Genomic DNA, 17,855 nt, shown 5'->3' on the forward strand with positions numbered 1-17,855 from the left:
TTTTTTTTTGTTTGTTTGTTTTTTTGCCTCTAGGCTTATTGCCAGGGCTCGGTGCTGGCACTATAAATCCACTCCTGGTGGACATTTTTTTCCATTGTATTGGATAGGACAGAGAGAAATTGAGAGACAAGGGGAAGACAGAAAGGGGGAAGAGAAAGACAGGCACCTGCAGACCTGCTTTGCCACTCATGAAGCTTCCCCCTGCAAGTGGGGAACAAGGGCCCGAATCCAGATCCTTGCAAAGAAAGAAAGAAAGCAAAGAAAGAAGAAGAAGAAAGAAAAGAAAGAGAAAATGATCTTGGATTTGGTCTGCAGAGATGGCATGTCCTGCTTACTGACCTCCAAACAGCTCAGAGATCTCACCCTGAGGTCTCAAGGTGAAAGCCAGGCAAAAGAAGAGCCCACAGTTATGTAGAGATTATAATTGTATTGTGGCAGCTGGGATGGAGGGCATGTTGTCCCATGGGTAGGGTCCCCCCAGCAGGATGGGTGACATGCCTTTGTCCCTAGTCCTCAGAGGTGTCTGGGTCCAGGTGAGGGTGTGCAGGAAAAAAGGGGGAGGCGACTGCATAGGGGATGGGCCAGAGACCAACCCTTACGCCCTCATGAGGAGATGTAGTTGGACACTTCAATCAGGTTCTGGTCGGGGTCTCGGAAGTAGATGGAGACAATGGGCCCTTTTGCTCCTGTCCTGGCAACCGGGCCCTCCTCGATGGGAACATCACAAGCCTGAAGAAGGAGAAGCCAAAAGCCAATTATAGTCAAAATCTAATCCCGTGGGGCTTAGTGGTGGCACACCTAGTAAGAGCACATGCATTACCATACACAAGGAGCCGGGTTCAAACCCCCAGATCCCACCTTCAGGGAGGAAACTTCACAAGTGGTAGAGGACTAAAGGCCCCTCTCCCTCTCCTCTCCCTCTCCCTCTCCCTCTCCCTCTCCCTCTCCCTCTCCCTCTCCCTCTCCCTCTCCCTCTCCCTCTCCCTCTCCTTCTCCCTCTCCACTTTAAAAAAATGGAATCCTGGGGGCCGAGTGATAGCATAGCAGGTTAAGCACATGTCATGAAGCACAAGGACCAGCATAAGTATCCCGGTTCGAGCCCCTGGCTCCCCACCTGCAAGACGGTCGCTTCACAGGCGGTGAAGCAGGTCTGTAAGTATCTATCTTTCTCTCCCCCTCTCTGTCTTCCCCTCCTCTCTCCATTTCTCTCTGTCCTATCCAACAACGACAACATCAATAACAACAATAATAACTACAACAACAATGAAAAACAAGGGCAACAAAAGGGAAAATAAATATAAAAAATTAAAATATATATATATATATATATTTGTTAAGACAGAGAGAAGTTGAGGGGGAGGGAGAAGCACTTGCAGCACTGCTTCACTGGATGTGAAACTTCCCCTTTGCCAATGAGGACCAGGGGCTTGAACCTTGGACCTTGGGCATGGTACTGTATACACTGCTGGGTGTACCACCATCTGACCCCTATATTCAAGGCCTAGAACTGTGTTTCTCAAAGGAATACTGGGTCCCCTTTTACATGAAATCATTTTATTATCATTATTTTTAAATTTTAATTAATTTATTTATTGAAGAGAAACAGCCAGAAATTGAGAGGGATGGGGAGATAGAAAGAGAGACAGAGAGACACCTGCAGCCCTGCTTCACCACTCGTGAAGTTTTCCTCCTACAGGTGGGGACTGGGGACTTGAACCTGGGTCCTCACGCATATGCGCTCAGCCAGGTGCGCCACCGCCCAGCCCCCATTTTATTATTTTTTAAAGATTGACTTATGAGTGAGAACCAAGTGGATTACTCTAGCACATGTAATGCAAGGAATTGAACTTAGAGCCTCATGCTTTAGGACCCAACACCTTATCCACCATGCTACTTCCTGGGCTTCTACAAGAAATCATTTAAAACCATGTTACAGGTGTACAAATTAAATAATAACAGAAGATTAGAAATCATCCCATCGTTGATGTTCCTCAGGTCTTCTGATTACATCAAGAAGAAAGTCAGTGGATTCTTTTTTTTTAATTTTATATTTTCCCTTTTGTTGCCCTTGTTTTATTGTTGAAGTTATTATTGTTGGTGGTGAAGTCATCGTTGTTGGATAGGACAGAGAGAAATGGAGAGAGGAGGGGAAGACAGAGAGGGTGAGAGAAAGATAGACACTTGCAGACCTGCTTCACTGCTTGTGAAATAACCCCCTGCAAGTGGGGAGCCAGGGCTCGACCTGGGATCCTTATGCTGGTCCTTGTGCTTCACGCCATGTGCACTTAACCTGCTGCTCTACCGCTCTGACTCCCAAGTCTGTGGATTCTAACTGGTTTCCCTTCCTCCTCATTCCTACCCCTCCCCTCCCCCTCCTCCTCCCCTTCCTCCCCCTCCTCCTCCCCTTCCTCCCCCACCTCCTCCCCTTCCTCCCCCTCCTCTTCCCCTTCCTCCCCCTCTTCCCCTCCCCTCCTCCCCCTCTTCCCCTCCCCTCCTCCCCTTTCTCCTCCCCATCTTCCCCTCCCCTTCCTCCCCATCTTTCCTTCCCATTCTGCCTCCTCTTCCTCCTCCCCTCCCCTTCCTCCCCCCTCCCCTCCCTCCCCTTCCTCCCCCCTCCCCTCCCTCCCCTTCCTCCCCCCTCCCCTCCCTCCCCCCTCCCTCCCCTTCCTCCCCCCTCCCCCCTCCCCTCCCTCCCCCCTCCCTCCCCTTCCTCCCCCCTCCTCTCCCTCCCCCATCCCTCCCCTCCCTCCCCCTCCCTCCCCTCCCTCCCCCCTCACCTCCCTCCCCCCTCCCTCCCCCCTCCCTCCCCTTCCTCCCCCCTCCCTCCCCCCTCCCTCCCCTTCCTCCCCCCTCCCCTCCCTCCCCCCTCCCTCCCCTTCCTCCCCCTCCCTCCCCTTCCTCCCCCCTCCCTCCCCTTCCTCCCCCCTCCCCTCCCTCCCCCCTCCCTCCCCTTCCTCCCCCCTCCCCCCTCCCCTCCCTCCCCCCTCCCTCCCCTTCCTCCCCCCTCCCCTCCCTCCCCCATCCCTCCCCTCCCTCCCCCTCCCTCCCCTCCCTCCCCCCTCACCTCCCTCCCCCCTCCCTCCCCCCTCCCTCCCCTTCCTCCCCCCTCACCTCCCTCCCCCTCCCTCCCCCCTCCCTCCCCTTCCTCCCCCCTCCCCTCCCTCCCCCCTCCCTCCCCTTCCTCCCCCCTCCCTCCCCTTCCTCCCCCCTCCCTCCCCTTCCTCCCCCCTCCCTCCCCTTCCTCCCCCCTCACCTCCCTCCCCCCTCCCCCTCCTCCTCCCCCCTCCTTCCCCCTCCCCCTCCTCCTTCCCCCTCCTTCCCCCTCCCCTCCCCCTCCTCCTCCCCCTCCTTCCCCCTCCCCCTCCTCCTTCCCCCTCCCCCTCCTCCTTCCCCCTCCTTCCCCCTCCCCCCTCCCCCTCCTCCCCCTCTCTCCTCCTCCCCCTCCCCCCTCCCCTCCTCCTCTCTCCTCCTCCCCCTCCCCCCTCCCCCTCCTCCTCTCCCCCCTCCCCCTCCCCCTCCTCCTCCCCCTCCCCTCCCCCTCCCCTTCCTCCCCCTCCCCCCTCCCCCTCCCCCTCCCCCTCCTCCTCCCCCCTCCTCCTCTCCCCTCCTCCTCCCCCTCCTTCTCCCTCCTCCTCCTCCCCCCTCCTCCTCCTCCCCCCTCCTTCTCCCTCCTCCTCCTCCCCCTCCCTCCCCCCACTTCTCAGCTCTGGCCTGCTCTGGCCTATGGTGGTGCTGGGGATTGAACCTGGGATCTCAGAGAGTGAGGGATGAAAGTGATTTGCATTGCTATTATGTTGTTTGCCCAGCCCCTCAAACAGGTCCTTAATACTACCTTAAAGCATTGGCCAACTCTCCTTTTACCATGGGAGGCCCAGAGGGTTCTGGGCACCTAATGAAACTCTACTACTTTTGTAGCTGCTTGTTTTCACAGTTCCCTCCCCTTAGTGCCAAGACAGACTGAGATTTTCATTTACTTGACCTACTTGTCACCAAAGTGTATAAACAAGAGAAATTCACAATGCGTGTTACCAACTCTTTTAGGGTTTGTCAAGCAGGGTTTCCGGTCTCTACCACCTGTGAAGCGACTCCCCTGCAGGTGGGGAGCTGAGGGCTAGAACCGGGATCCTTATGCAGGTCCTTGCGCTTTGCGCCACGTGCGCTTAACCCACTGCGCTACCGCTCGACTCCCGATTTTTTTTTTTTTAGCACCAGGATTATCGACAAGGCTCAGTGCCTGCACAACTCCATTGCTTCTGGTGGCCATTTTTTTTTTCTTTTCCTCTCGATCGAGGGTGAGAGACAGAGAGAGAAGTAGAGATGCCACCGCACTGCTACACCTATCATGAAGCTCCTTAGCGTCATGCATAGTGCAGTGGGTGCCAGGCCTTGAACCCACTGTCCTATGCAGGTGGACTGTTTCCTGGCCCCAGATATATGTTTGTACAATAGTAATGTAAAGTTTCCATTTATTTACTTTTTTTTTTTTTTTACCACTAGGGGTATTGATGGGGCTCAGTGCCTGCATGGCTGCATTGCTCCTGCCAGCCACTTTCCCCTTCTAGAGAGAGGGTGATAAACAGAGAGAGAGAGAGACAGACAGACAGAGAGACAGAGAGAGAGACCGAGACCACAGCACTGCTCTACCACTTGTAAAGTTCCCCCTTCCAAGAGTTCCCACATGGTGACCCAGGGCTCTGACCCTGGTCCTGACCCTTGATAATACGTGTGCTCTATCCAGTGAACCACTTGCTGGCCTCAAGTTTTTTGTGTTTTTTTTTTTTTAATATTTCTTCCTTTCTTTTTGTTGCCCTTGTTTCATCGTTGTAGTTGTTATTATTGTTGTTATTGATGTATCTGTTGTTGGGTAGGACAGAGAGAAATGGAGAGAGGAGGGGAAGACAGAGAGGGGGAGAGAAAGACAGACACCTGCAGACCTGCTTCACCACCTGTGAAGCGACTCCCCTGTAGGTGGGGAGCCGGGGGCTTGAACCGGGATCCTTACGCCGGTCCTTGCACTTTGCGCCATGTGCGCGTAACCCACTGCGCTACCGCCTGACTCCCAGTTTTTTTTTTAACACATTAGTTTATATAGAAAATGATGTCAGTGAAAATGACAAGTCAACTTTTACAGATCTGGATATAACCAAACCTGTGGTTTCTGAGGTTTGAGGAAGCCCTCCCTAGGCCAGGCTTCTGTTTCCTTTTTTTAAAATTTATTTTATTTATTTATTCTCTTTTGTTGCCCTTATTGTTTTATTGTTGTTGTCGTTGGATAGGACAGAGAGAAATGGAGAGAGGAGGGGAAGACAGAGAGGAGGAGAGAAAGATAGACACCTGCAGACCTGCTTCACCGCCTGTGAGGCGACTCCCCTGCAGGTGGGGAGCCGGGGTTCGAACCAGGATCCTTATGCCGGTCCTTGTGCTTTGCGCCACCTGCGCTTAACCCGCTGCGCTACAGCCCGACTCCCCGAGGCTTCTGTTTTCATTATGTTCTCTTTTCTTCTTCTTTTTTCCCCTTCTTTTTTTTCTTTTGTTAAGAGGGGAAGAGAGAAATTGAGAGGGAAGGAGAAGATAGAGAAGAAGGAGGAGAAAGAGAGGGAGAAAGAGAGGGGGAGGGGGAGGGAGGGAGGGAGAGAGAGAGAGAGAGAGAAAGAAAGAAAGAAAGAAAGAAAGAAAGAAAGAATAGAAAACGAGAACTGCAGCCTTGCTTCACTACTCATGAAGGATCCCCCTGCAGGTGGGGACAAGGTGTGCTTTGCTGGATATGCCACTGCCCAGTCACCTGCTTTTCATTGGGTTTGCAGTGGACTTCTTGAAATTGGCTTGGAAAAAAGGAAAAGAAAATAAAAAAAAAAGAAAGGAAAGGAAAGGAAAGGAAAGGACAAGAACAGAAGTCCAGGGACCAGGAGATAGCTAACTCAATAGACTACACACATTACTATGCATGGGACCAGAGTTCGGGCCCCAGGTCACTACATGGAAGTACCATGTACCCCAGAAGCTTCCCAGTCACTGGAGGTGTGCCATGGTGGCTTTCCTTCACTCCTTTTCTTTTCTCCTCTTTTCTTTTTTTTATTTTTTAAAAAATATCTATTTATTGGATCGAGATAGTGAGTAATATAGAGGAAGAGGGATACAGAGAGGGAGAGAGACAGACTCCTGCAGCCCTGCTTCACTACTCATGAAGTCATCCTCCAAGTGGGGACTGAGGGCTTGAACCTGGGTCCTTGTACATTGTAACATGTGTACTCAACCAGTTATACCACCACCCATCCCCCCTCTGTCTCATTTTCCATTTATCTCTGAGATTGAAAGGAAAACATACTGAGTTTGTGGTGGCAGTGGGGGTGGGAGTGTGGAATCACACAGACATCCAGCCTCAGCAAGGCCCTGGAGGCAAAAAGAAAGGAGAGAGAGAGGAGGAGGAGGGGGAGGAGGGCAGCGGAAGGAAGAGGAAGAAGGAGGAGGAGGAGAATGAGAAAATAATGGAAGTCCAAGTTACCTTGAGGTGCTGGATCATTTCTTTCAAAGGCAGCTCTGTGATCAGACAGATGTCCAGGGATCCAGGGGTTGGGTGAGCAGCTTTGGGTTCGAATTCTTTTCCCACTTCATGGAGGTTAAATTTCTGGTCTCCAAAACACAGGGCTTTCCGGTCTCCCTGCAGGGGGAGAGCAAACCACTGACATGTAAACTTCCAAGATGGGTTGAAGAAAGAAATAGATAAGGATAGTTATTTATTTATTTATTTATTAAAAATGTTTTTTTAATTATTTTTTTTTCTTTTTTATTTAAGAAAGGATTAATTAACAAAACCATATGGTAGGAGGGGTACAACTCCACACAATTCCCACCGCCCAATCTCCATATCCCACCCCCTCCCCCAATAGCTTTCCCATTCTCTATCCCTCTGGGAGCATGGACCCAGTGTCATTGAGGGTTGCAGAAGGTAGAAGGTCTGGCTTCTGTAATTGCTTCCTCGCTGAACATGGGCGTTGACTGGTCGGTCCATACTCCCAGTCTGCCTCTCTCTTTCCCTAGTAGGATGGGTCTCTGGGGAAGCTGAGCTCCAGGACACATTGATGGGGTCTTCAATCCAGGGAAGTCTGGCCGGCATCCTGATGATACCTGGAACCTGGTGACTGAAAAGAGAGTTAACATACAAAGCCAAACAAATTGTTGAGCAATCATGGACCCAAAGCTTGGAAAAGTGGAGAGGAAGTATTAGGGAGGTACTCACTGCAAACTCTAGTATACTTCTGCTTTCTTACTTTGGTGCCATACTCCAAACTCAGTCAATTTCTGCTTTGCGTTTCTACTTCTTTTTTTTTTTTTTTTTTTACATGCATAACATTCCCCAGATTCCCATTTAGCAATAAAACCCCCACTATTTCATTCATCATTTTTCATGGACCTGTATTCTCCCCACCCACCCACCCACCCCAGAGTCTTTTACTTTGGTGTAATACTCCAATTCCATTTCAGGTTCGACTTGTGTTTTCTTTTCTAATCTTGTTTTTCAACTTCGGCCTGAGAGTGAGATCATCCCGTATTCATCCTTCTGTTTCTGACTTATTTCATTCAACATGATTTTTTCAAGGTCCATCCAAGATCGGCTGAAAACGGTGAAGTCACCATTTTTTACAGCTGAGTAGTATTCCATTGTGTATATATACCACAACTTGCTCAGCCACTCATCTGGTGTTGGACACCTGGGTTGCTTCCAGGTTTTGGCTATTACAAATTGTGCTGCCAAGAACATATGTGTACACAGATCTTTTTGAATGGATGTGTTGGGTTCCTTAGGATATATCCCCAGGAGGGGAATTGCAGGGTCATAGGGGAGGTCCATTTCTAGCCTTCTGAGAGTTCTCCAGACTGTTCTCCACAGAGGTTGGACCAATTGACATTCCCACCAGCAGTGCAGGAGGGTTCCTTTGACCCCACACCCTCTCCAGCATTTGCTGCTGTTACCTTTTCTGATGTGTGACATTCTCACAGGAGTGAAGTGATATCTCATTGTTGTCTTGATTTGCATTTCTCTAACAATCAGAGACTTGGAGCATTTTTTCATGTGTTTCTCTGCCTTTTGGATCTCTTCTGTGGTGAATATTCTGTCCAAGTCCTCCCCCCATTTTTGGATGGGGTTATTTGTTGTCTTGTTGTTGAGTCTGGCAAGCTCTTTATATATGTTGGTTATTAAACTCTTATCTGATGTATGGCATGTAAAGATCTTCTCCCATTCTGTGAGGGGTCTCTTGATTTGGGTAGTGGTTTCTTTTGCTGTGAAGAAGCTTTTTAATTTGATGTAGTCCCATAGGTTTATACTTGCCTTAGTCTTCCTTGTAATTGGATTCGTTTCATTGAAAATGTCTTTAAAATTTATGCGGAAAAAAGTTCTTCCAATATTTTCCTCTAAGTATCTGATAGTTTCTGGTCTAACATCCAAGTCCTTGATCCACTTGGAATTTACTTTTGTATTTGGTGAAATACAGTGATTCAGTTTCATTCTTCAGCATGTTTCAACCCATTGTTTCCAACACCATTTGTTGAAGAGACTCTGCTTCCCCCATATAATAGTCTGGGCCCCTTTGTCAAAGATTAGGTGTCCATAGGTGTGGGGCCTCATTTCTGGGCTCTCAATTCTATTCCACTGGTCAGTTTGTCTATTCATGTTCCAGTACCAAGCAGTTTTGATGACAATGGCCCTATAATACAGTTTGAGATCTGGCAGTGTGATGCCTCCGGTTCTGTTCTTTTTTCTCAAGATTGTTTTGGCAATTCTAGGTCTTTTCTGGTTCCAGATAAACATTTGTAGCATTTTTTCTATTCTCCTAAAAAATGTGCTTGGGATCTTGATGGGGATAGCATTAAATTTGTAGATGGCTCTGGGTAATATATTCATTTTGATGATGTTAATTCTTCCAACCCATGAACATGGAATATCTTTCCACTTCTTTGTGTCTTTTTCAATTTCTTTGAGTAGTGACTCATAATTTTCAGTATACAAGTCTTTCACTTCTTTGGCTAGGTTTATTCCTAGATATTTTATTGTTTTTGTTGCTATAGAAAAAGGAACTGATTTCTGGATTTCAATTTCTTCTAACTTAGTGTTTGCATAGAGAAATGCCACTGACTTTTGAATGTTAATTTTATAGCCTGACACATTACTGTATTGCCTGATGATTTCCAAAAGCTTCTTGCTGGATTCCTTAGGTTTTTCCATGTATACTATCATGTCATCTGCAAATAAGGAGAGTTTGACTTCTTCTCTTCCAATCTGTATGCCTTTAATTCCTTGCTCCTGCCTGATTGCTATGGCAAGAACTTCCAACACTATGTTGAATAGTAATGGTGATAGTGGGCAGCCCTGTCTAGTACCTGATCTGAGGGGAAATGCTTCCAGTTTTTCACCATTGAGTATGATGTTGGCTGTAGATTTGCTATATATAGACTCCACTATCTTCAGGAATTTTCCATCTATTCCTATTTTTTGTAGTGTTTTGATCATAAAGGGATGTTGTATTTTGTCAAAGGCTTTCTCTGCATCTATTGATATGACCATGTGGTTTTTGGTCTTGCTTTTGTTGATGTGGTGGATCACATTGATTGATTTACGTATATTAAACCAACCTTGCATGCCTGGGATAAACCCCACTTGGTCATGATGAACAATTTTTTTGATATACTGCTGTATCCGGTTGGCTAGAATTTTGTTCAATATTTTCACATCTATGTTCATCAGAGATATTGGTCTGTAGTTTTCTTTTTTGGCTGTGTCCCTGTCTGCTTTTGGTATCAGGGTGATGTTGGCTTCATAGAAGCTGGCAGGGAGTATTCCAGTGTCTTCAATCTTCTGGAAGACTTTTAAAAGTAGAGGTATTAGTTCTTCTTTGAAAGTTTTGTAGAATTCATTTGTAAAACCATCTGGTCCAGGACTTTTATTTTTGGGAAGATTTTTGATAACTGTTTCAATTTCATTAGCTGTGATGGGCCTGTTCATGTTATCCACTTCCTCTTTACTTAGTTTTGGAAGTTGGTAGGTATCTAGGAAATCATTCATTTCTTCCAGGTTCTCTAGCTTGGTGGCATATAGTTGTTCATAGAAGCCTCGCATGATATGTTGAATTTCTGCAGTGTTTGTTGTGATTTCTCCTCTTTCATTTACTATCGATTTATTTGGGTCTTCTCCCTTTTTTGTTTTGTGAGTCTGGCTAAAGGTTTGTCGATTTTGTTTACTCTTTCGAAGAACCAACATTTACTTTCATTGATCTTTTGTATGGTTTTCCTATTCTCAATGTTATTTATTTCTGCCCTAACTTTAGTAATTTCTGTCCTTCTGGTTGCTTTAGGATTCCTTTGTTGTTCTTCTTCTAGGTCTTTAAGATGTGCAATCAGGCTGTTTATTTGTGCCTTTTCTTGTTTCCTAATGTGTGCTTGTATAGCTATGAACTTCCCTCTTAGGACTGCTTTAGCTGTGTCCCAAATATTTTGATAGCTTGTGTCTTCATTTTCATTGAACTCTCGAAACATTTTGATTTCTTCCTTGATTTCCTCTTTGACCCAGAAGTTGTTAAGAAGTGTACTGTTGAGCTTCCACATTTTGGCACTGTTACTAATCTTTTGTTGATTGTTAAGTGTTAGTTTAATTCCACTGTGGTCTGAGAAGATGCTTGGGATGATTTCAGTGCTCTTGAATAGGCTGATGCTGTCTTTGTGGCCTAACATATGGTCTATCCTTGAGAATGATCCATGTGGATTTGAGTAAAATGTGTATTCCAGTTTCTTGGGATGAATGACTCTGAAAATGTCCAATAGTTCTAGTTTATCTATCTCTTCATTTAGCTCCCTTATGTCTTTATTGATTTTCTGCCTGGATGATCTGTCAAGTTGAGATAGTGGAGTGTTGAAGTCCCCTACTATGATTGTGTTACTGTTAATATATTGCTGTAGCTCTTTCAGTAGAAGTTTGATGTATTTAGATGGCTTCTCATTGGGTGCATAGATATTAATAATTGTTAAGTCCTCTTGATTGACTGATCCTCTGAGCATTAAGTAGTGTCCATTCCTATCTTTTTTAATCTTATCTATTTTAAAGTCTATCATGTCAGATATGAGAATAGCTGTTCCTGCCCTTTTTTGTGGGCCATTGGCTTGAATGATAGTTTTCCATCCTTTCACTTTAAGTCTGTGTTTGTCTTGTTGCGTTAGGTGAGTTTCCTGTAGACAACATATTGTTGGGTTGTGTTTTCTGATCCATCTTCCTACTCTGTGTCTTTTAATAGGTGAATTCAGGCCATTGACATTTATTGATATCAAAGACTGAAGATATTTTAACGCCATTCTTGTAGAGTTTTAGAGTGTTTTGATATATGTCCTATTTGTGGTGGTCTGGTTGTTTATAGGAGACCTTTCAGAACTTCTTTCAGGGCAGGCTTGGTGATGGTTGCTTCCTTCAACTGTTGCTTGTCTGAGAAGGTTTTGATGCTTCCATCTAGTCTGAATGACAGTCTAGCAGGATATAGTATTCTTGGCTGAAAGTCTTTCTCATTGAGCACTCGATAGATATCTTGCCATTCTCTTCTGGCCTGTAGTGTTTGTATGGAGAAGTCTGCTGCTAATCTTATGGGTTTTCCTTTGTAGGTGACTCTTTGTTTTTCTCTTGCAGCCTTGAGGATCCTTTCTTTATCCTTATTCCTTTCCAATCTAAGTATGACATGTCTTGGTGTCTTTAGGTCTGGATTAATTCTGTTTGGGACCCTCTGGGCTTCTTGAATCTTTATGTCTTTGGTGTTGTCTAGACTAGAGAAATTTTCAGCTATTATGGCCTGGAGAACGCTTTCTTCCTCCCCTTCTCTTTCTTCCTCTGGTAAGCCAATAATGCGTATATTGTTTATTTTGAAGTCATCCCATAGGACTCTGTTGTTGTTTTCAGCATCTCTTAATCTCTTTTTGAGATCTCTTACTTCTTTTTTAGTTGTCTCTAATTCATCCTCAATCTTGCTAATTCTGTCTTCAGCCTCATTGATTCTATTCTCTCTGCCCTCTACTGCTTTCTGGAGTTCATCTATTTTGTTGCCCTGCTCTGATACTGTTTTAGTTTGTTCAGCTAGTTGCCTTCTTAGCTCAGCGATTTCAGCTTTCAGCTCTCTAATAACCATGAGATAATTAGAATTTTCTTCCATATTCTCATTTGTTGTTCCTGCATTTCTGATTACAATTTTTTCAAATTCTTTACTCACTCCTTTTATTATTTCCTTAGCTAATGTTTGGATGTTGAACTCGTTGTTTTGTGCTTCACCCTCTGGAGGACCTTTAGCTGGACTCTTGTCCTGGTTCGAGTCTCCAATATTTTTTCTTGTTGTTTTAACCATTTTATATAAGTTAACAGTTTTTTCAATCCCTGAGTTGGAGTCCAGTGGTGTAAAAGCCTTTTTTTTCCCCCTGTAGGCTATGGGAGCCTGAGGGCTTTTAAACTATCAATAGGCTTCTTAGCTTAATCACTGACTCCTGACCAAGAGATAAAGCAGGGTGTGGCAGAGATAATCCAGTGGTTATGCAAAGAGACTTTCACAGCCCCTCAGCTATGCCACCGAGGTATAGGTCTTCTCCTGAGTTTCCCGGTTAGATCTCTGTACCCTGGTGTCCCTCCCTGTTGCTGCTCCAGATTCTGAGGGTAGTAGCAATGGAGACTCAGAGTTGCACTTGGTGAGTCTCTGGGGAGTCCTTTCCTCCCTTCAGCTGTCCCCTTGTTGGTGGAGCAGACTGGAGGTGGTGTCTCCGCTGACAAACTGTCAAACTGTTAGCAGTCACTTAATCTCTCCTTAGGCCCCTCTCTCCTCTCTGTCACCAGCCACGCGTGTTGTACTCACGGGTGATTTACTGGGTTTCTGTGGTCATTCTAGTCCTGTCTTGTTTCGGTCTGGGTGGTCTCCTTTGGTATTCCTAGTTGATCTGGGAGAGGAGAGTAGTGGAGAGAAAGCGATCTGCTGCTCGTAGCTCCGCCTCCAGAAGTTGAATCCCTCTTGTATTTTTTTTTTAACCTGAGCTCTGCACAGCTCTGTCTATTAGTGGTGCCAGGGATGGAACCTGTGACCTCTTCCAGGCAAGTCCCATGTACAAGCTCCTCAGCTATGTGAGTCTTTTTTTAGTTTGTTTAGTTTTCAAGTATTTTCATCAGATTTTTTTTTTTGGGTCAGAGCACTGCCTAGTTCTGGCTGATCATGGTGCTGGGGATTAAACACAGGTTTATTTTATTTGTTTCATCAATTAGAGAGTGAGGGAGAGGGAACCAGAGCATCCCCCTGGCACATATGATGTTACTTATGGAACTCAGGACCTCTTGCTTGAGAGTCCAATACTTTATTTACTCTGCCAATTCCTGGGCCTCTCATCAGATCTTATTGCCATTGCAGTTTGCCACTTGGGGGAATGATTACCTTGAAGCTCACCACCTCCAGGCCCAGGGTCCTGGAATAAAACATGGTGGTATCTTTGATGCTCTTCACTGTCATCACAACGTGGTCAAGTCTGTGGATGAGACATGGAGGAGAGGCCTGGCTTCTGTCCCTCTGAGACTTAAAAAAAATCAAGAAAGAAAACAAGTTAAATGTCAGAAGAGCATGTCAGGTGGTGACGAATCTGATTGAGCACACACTTTACCAAGTGCAAGGACCAGGGTTCAAGCCCCTGGACCCCACCTGCAGGGGGGAAACTTCATGAGTGGTGAAGCAAGTCTGCATGTGTTTCTTTTTTTCTCTCCCTCTCTCAATTTATCTCTGTCCTGTCAAATATAGGAAAGGGGAAAGTTTTGTTAAATAGCCACCAGGAATGGTAGATTTGTAGATATCAAGCCCCAGCTATAACCCTGGTGGCAATTAATAATAATAATAATAATAATAATAATAAATGAGGTTAGAAAATATCATGCCCAAGTTTTCCTGTGCCCAGTTCCTTACCTTTCCAATAGCCAGATTTCTTTTTTTAAATTTTTTAATTACTTATTTTCCCTTTTGTTGCCCTTGTTGTTGTAGTTATTATTGTTGTTAATGATGTCATCGTTGTTGGATAGGACAGAGAGAAATGGAGAGAGGAGGGGGAATACAGAGAGGGAGAGAGAAAGATAGACACCTGCAGACCTGCTTCACCACTCATGAAGTGACCCCCCTGCAGGTGGGGAGCCAGGGCTCGAACTGGGATCCTTAGGCCAGTCCTTGCGCTTCCTGCCACCTGCGCTTAACCCGCTGCACTACTGCCTGACTCCTAATAGCCAGATTTCTTCTGCACCCTGGGAGGAAACTTTAGTGAGTCCTACTGAACATGTGGAGGTTCACAGGAATCCATGTGCTGGTCTAGCAGGTGGCACAGGGTAAAGTGTTGGACTCTGGAGCATGGGGTCCTGAGTTTGAGCCTCAGCATCAAAAGCGCCAGAGTGATTCTCTGATTCTCTCCTCTCTCAGCAACAAATAAATAATAGAGCCCATGTATCTGCTATAACCGCCCTCAACTAATTCCTTCTCATTCTATTGCTGAGTCTTCATTGCTCCAGGCCAACGTGTTCAGACAGAAAGAGGCAAAGTCTGAGAGATAAGGTCTGGCTGGTGGCTCACCCAGTAGAGCACATGTGTGAGGACATGGATTCAAGCCTCTGGTCCCCACCTGCAAGGGAGAAGCCTCATAAATGGTGGAGCAGTGCTGCAGAGAAAGGTCTCTCTCTCTCTTAATGTTTTTATTATCTTTACTTATTTGACATAGACAGCCAGATATCAAGAGTGGAGAAGAAGATAGGAAGAAAGACAGAGAGACACCTGCAGCACTGCTTCACCACTCATGAAGCTTTCCCCCTGGAAGTGGGGACTGGTGGCTTGAACTCAGGTTCTTGTGAATTGCAACATGTGTGCTCAACCAGGTGTACCACCACCTGGCCCCCTCTGACCTTCTCTCTTTTCTCTCTTCTCTCTCTCTCTCTCTCTCTCTCGTAAATAAGTATATATTTTCAAATCTACAGGATAGGGGGCCGGACGGTAGCACAGAGTGTTAAGCACACATGGTACATAGTGCAAGGACTGACATAAGGATCCCGACTTGAGCCCCCAGCTCCCCACCTGTTGGGTATTGCTTCACAAGTGATTAAGTAGGTCTACAGGTCTATCTTTCTCTCCCCCTCTCTGTCTTCCCGACCTCTCTCGATTTCTCTCTGTCCTATCCAACAGCAACGACAGCAATAACAAAATAACCACCACAACAACAACAATGATAAACAACAAGGGCAACAAAAGGGAAAAAATAACCTCCAGGAACAGTGGATTCGTAGTGCAGGGACCAATCCCCAGCAATGACCCTGGAAGCAAATTCTATCTTCATGACATGGGCATTAGTAGAATTGCTGAGCTCTGTAGTCCTCATGAACAGAGAAGGAGCAGAACTGAGAAAATGACTGACATTTGGGCTCTGCTAAAACAAACAAACAAACAAAAACTTGTCTTGGGAGTCAGGCGGTAGTGCAGCGGGTTAAGGGTACGTGGCGCCAAGTGCAAGGACCAGCATAAGGATCCCGGTTCGAGCCCCCAGCTTCCCACATGCAGAGGAGTCGCTTCACAGGCTGTGAAGCAGGTCTGCAGGTGTCTTTCTCTCCCCCACCCCGGTCTTTCCCTCCTCACTCCATTTCTCACTGTCTATCCAACAATGATGACATCAACAACTACTACAACAATAAAACAACAATGGCAACAAAAAGGGAATAAATATATTAAAAAACCTGTCTTAACAATGTCATCAACATTTGAACTTCTGTAGACTCTGTAATAGCACCCCATTTTTGTTCCTGACACTTTGACTGAGGTTCCCAGTTGGATCCACAGAACTGCATGTGACGGAGTAGTGCTCTAGCTTATCTTTCTACCTCTGTCTCTCCTTTCTCTCTGCCTTATGTTAAACTCTGTCAGGTATAATAAATGAAATTTTCTTTAACCCGAGCACTGCTTAGCTCTGGCTTATGATGGTGCTGGGACTTCAGAGCCTCAGCTATGACAGTCCCTTTGCAGAACTATTATGCTGTCTTGACAGCCCATCTCACACATACACACACACACACACGCACACGCACACGCACACACACACACAATCTGGTACACTCCAACTGCAGTCTCCCCAGTCCTATGTCTTCTACCAGTGTTAACTGCTGCTGGGGCTTTGTGCCTGGATGATGGATTCACCAGTCCTTGTGGCCATTTTTTTTGCTTCCAGGGTTAGCACTGGGGCTCAGTTCCTGCACTGTGAATCCAGTTCTCCTGTGGCCATTTTTTTTTTGTTTGTTTAGGATAGGACAGAGAGAAATGGAGAGAGGAGGGGGAAGTCAGAGAGGGGGAGAGAAAGATAGACACCTGCAGACCTGCTTCACCGCCTGTGAAGCGACCCCACTGCAGGTGGGGAGCCAGGGGCTTGAACTAGGGTCCTCGTGCTTTGTACTTTGTGCACCTAGCCCAGTGTGCAACTGCCTGGTCCCCCAGTGGCCATTTTTTTAAAGAATTTTTCCTTCTGTTTGTTTGATATCAGGGAGAAAATAGAGAACAAGATAGGAAGAGAGAGAGAGAGAGAGAGAGAGAGAGAGAGAGAAAAGGAGAGACACCTGCAGTATTGCTCTGTCGTTTGTGAAGCTTCCACCCTGCAGGTGGGAACCAGAGACTTGAATCCAGGTCTTCTTGCCTAGTAACACATGTGCTGTAGTACTTTGTGCCACCACCACCCAACCCCTGACTTCTGTTTCCCTATAGAGCTCTCTTCATGGTCCCTTTCAGAATGCTATGGGCTTGTGGAAATTGTTAGCAAAACACAAGTTCAATGTCAGGCCTCTGGCTCCCTTGCACACTTCCACACGAATGAACTCCACCCTGGCCCAGGTCCCCTCCTTCAGACAAGTGTGTACTAGCTCGTCAAGTGTGTATTGGCACAAGGCTTTTCTTTCCATGTATCTCTGCTGCCCTCTGCTTGTTTTTAAAGAGGCAGGGAGAAAGTGAGGGGCAGATTGGAAGGTGAATGCTAACAAGGCCTGCTTACCTGCTTCTCTGACGTCCCAGTCCACATCCTAGCTGGCAGCCAGAGGGGCAGCCGGCGCAGCATGGCGGCCAGGAGTCCGTGACTGAGCACCTCTAGAAACGGCCCTGGCTCAGCGCCCAGAGATCAAGGGGCAGGGCTGGGAGGGCCACGAGTTGCTGGTAGCAGGTGGTGCCAATGCAGGGACTCTGGCTTGAAAGTCAGAGCCTCAGAAGTCGTGGCTCAAGGTGTCTCAGCCAACTCGAGCCATTCTGACACAGTAACAACCACAGAAGTATATTTTCTTCCCTCCTTCCTTCCTTCCTTCCTTCCTTCCTTCCTTCCTTCCTTCCTTCCTTCCATCCTTCCTTTTTTTTTTTTTTCCTCCAAGGTTATTGCTGGGGCTTGGTGCCTGCACTACGAATCCACTGCTCCTGGAAGCCATTTTCCCCATTTTTTGTTACCCTTGTTGTTGTTACTGTTGTTACTGTTGTTGTTGTTGTTGTTGTTGGATAGGACAGAGAGAAATGGGTAGAGGAGGGGAAGACAGAGAGGGGGAGAGAAAGACAGACACCTGCAGACCTGCTTCACTGCCTGTGAAGTGACTCCCCTGCAGGTAGGGAACTGGGGGCTTGAACCGGTATCCTTACGCTGGCTGGTCCTTGCACTTTGTGCCACCTGCGCTTAACCTGCTGCGCTACCACCCGACTCCCTATACAACTTTTTTTTAGCTACTAATTTGTTGTTGCTTCCAAGTTTGGGCTGTTATTATACATTGTGCTGCTATGAACATAGGAAGTATACACAGATCTCTTTGGATTTCTGTG

At 46.5% G+C, this 17,855-nt stretch overlaps 1 protein-coding gene across 1 annotated transcript; it reads right to left on the bottom strand.

Annotated features, from left to right (window-relative positions):
- Positions 1–407: 407 nt before the first annotated feature.
- GLOD5 (glyoxalase domain containing 5) lies at positions 408–17,160 on the bottom strand. Its single transcript, XM_007529393.3, has 4 exons — positions 17,053–17,160; positions 13,437–13,574; positions 6,503–6,658; positions 408–729 (listed from the first exon to the last, which is right to left on the bottom strand). The coding sequence occupies exons 1-4, from the start codon at positions 17,113–17,115 to the stop codon at positions 604–606; spliced, it is 483 nt and encodes a 160-aa protein (XP_007529455.2). The 5' UTR covers positions 17,116–17,160; the 3' UTR covers positions 408–603.
- Positions 17,161–17,855: the final 695 nt, after the last annotated feature.

This window comes from Erinaceus europaeus, chromosome X, assembly GCF_950295315.1.
Source record: "Erinaceus europaeus chromosome X, mEriEur2.1, whole genome shotgun sequence".
Taxonomy (NCBI): Eukaryota; Metazoa; Chordata; class Mammalia; order Eulipotyphla; family Erinaceidae; genus Erinaceus; species Erinaceus europaeus.

Bases quoted from the DNA above. Each gene is read 5' to 3' on its own strand.
- GLOD5 (XM_007529393.3), bottom strand. From the start codon at position 17,115: ATGCTGCGCCGGCTGCCCCTCTGGCTGCCAGCTAGGATGTGGACTGGG. The intron at 6,659-13,436 runs GTAATCATTCCC...CTCCCCCTGCAG, and splicing joins TGGAGGTGGTGAGCTTCAAG to GGAGACCGGAAAGCCCTGTG. The intron at 730-6,502 runs GTAACTTGGACT...CTCCTTCTTCAG, and splicing joins AAATGATCCAGCACCTCAAG to GCTTGTGATGTTCCCATCGA.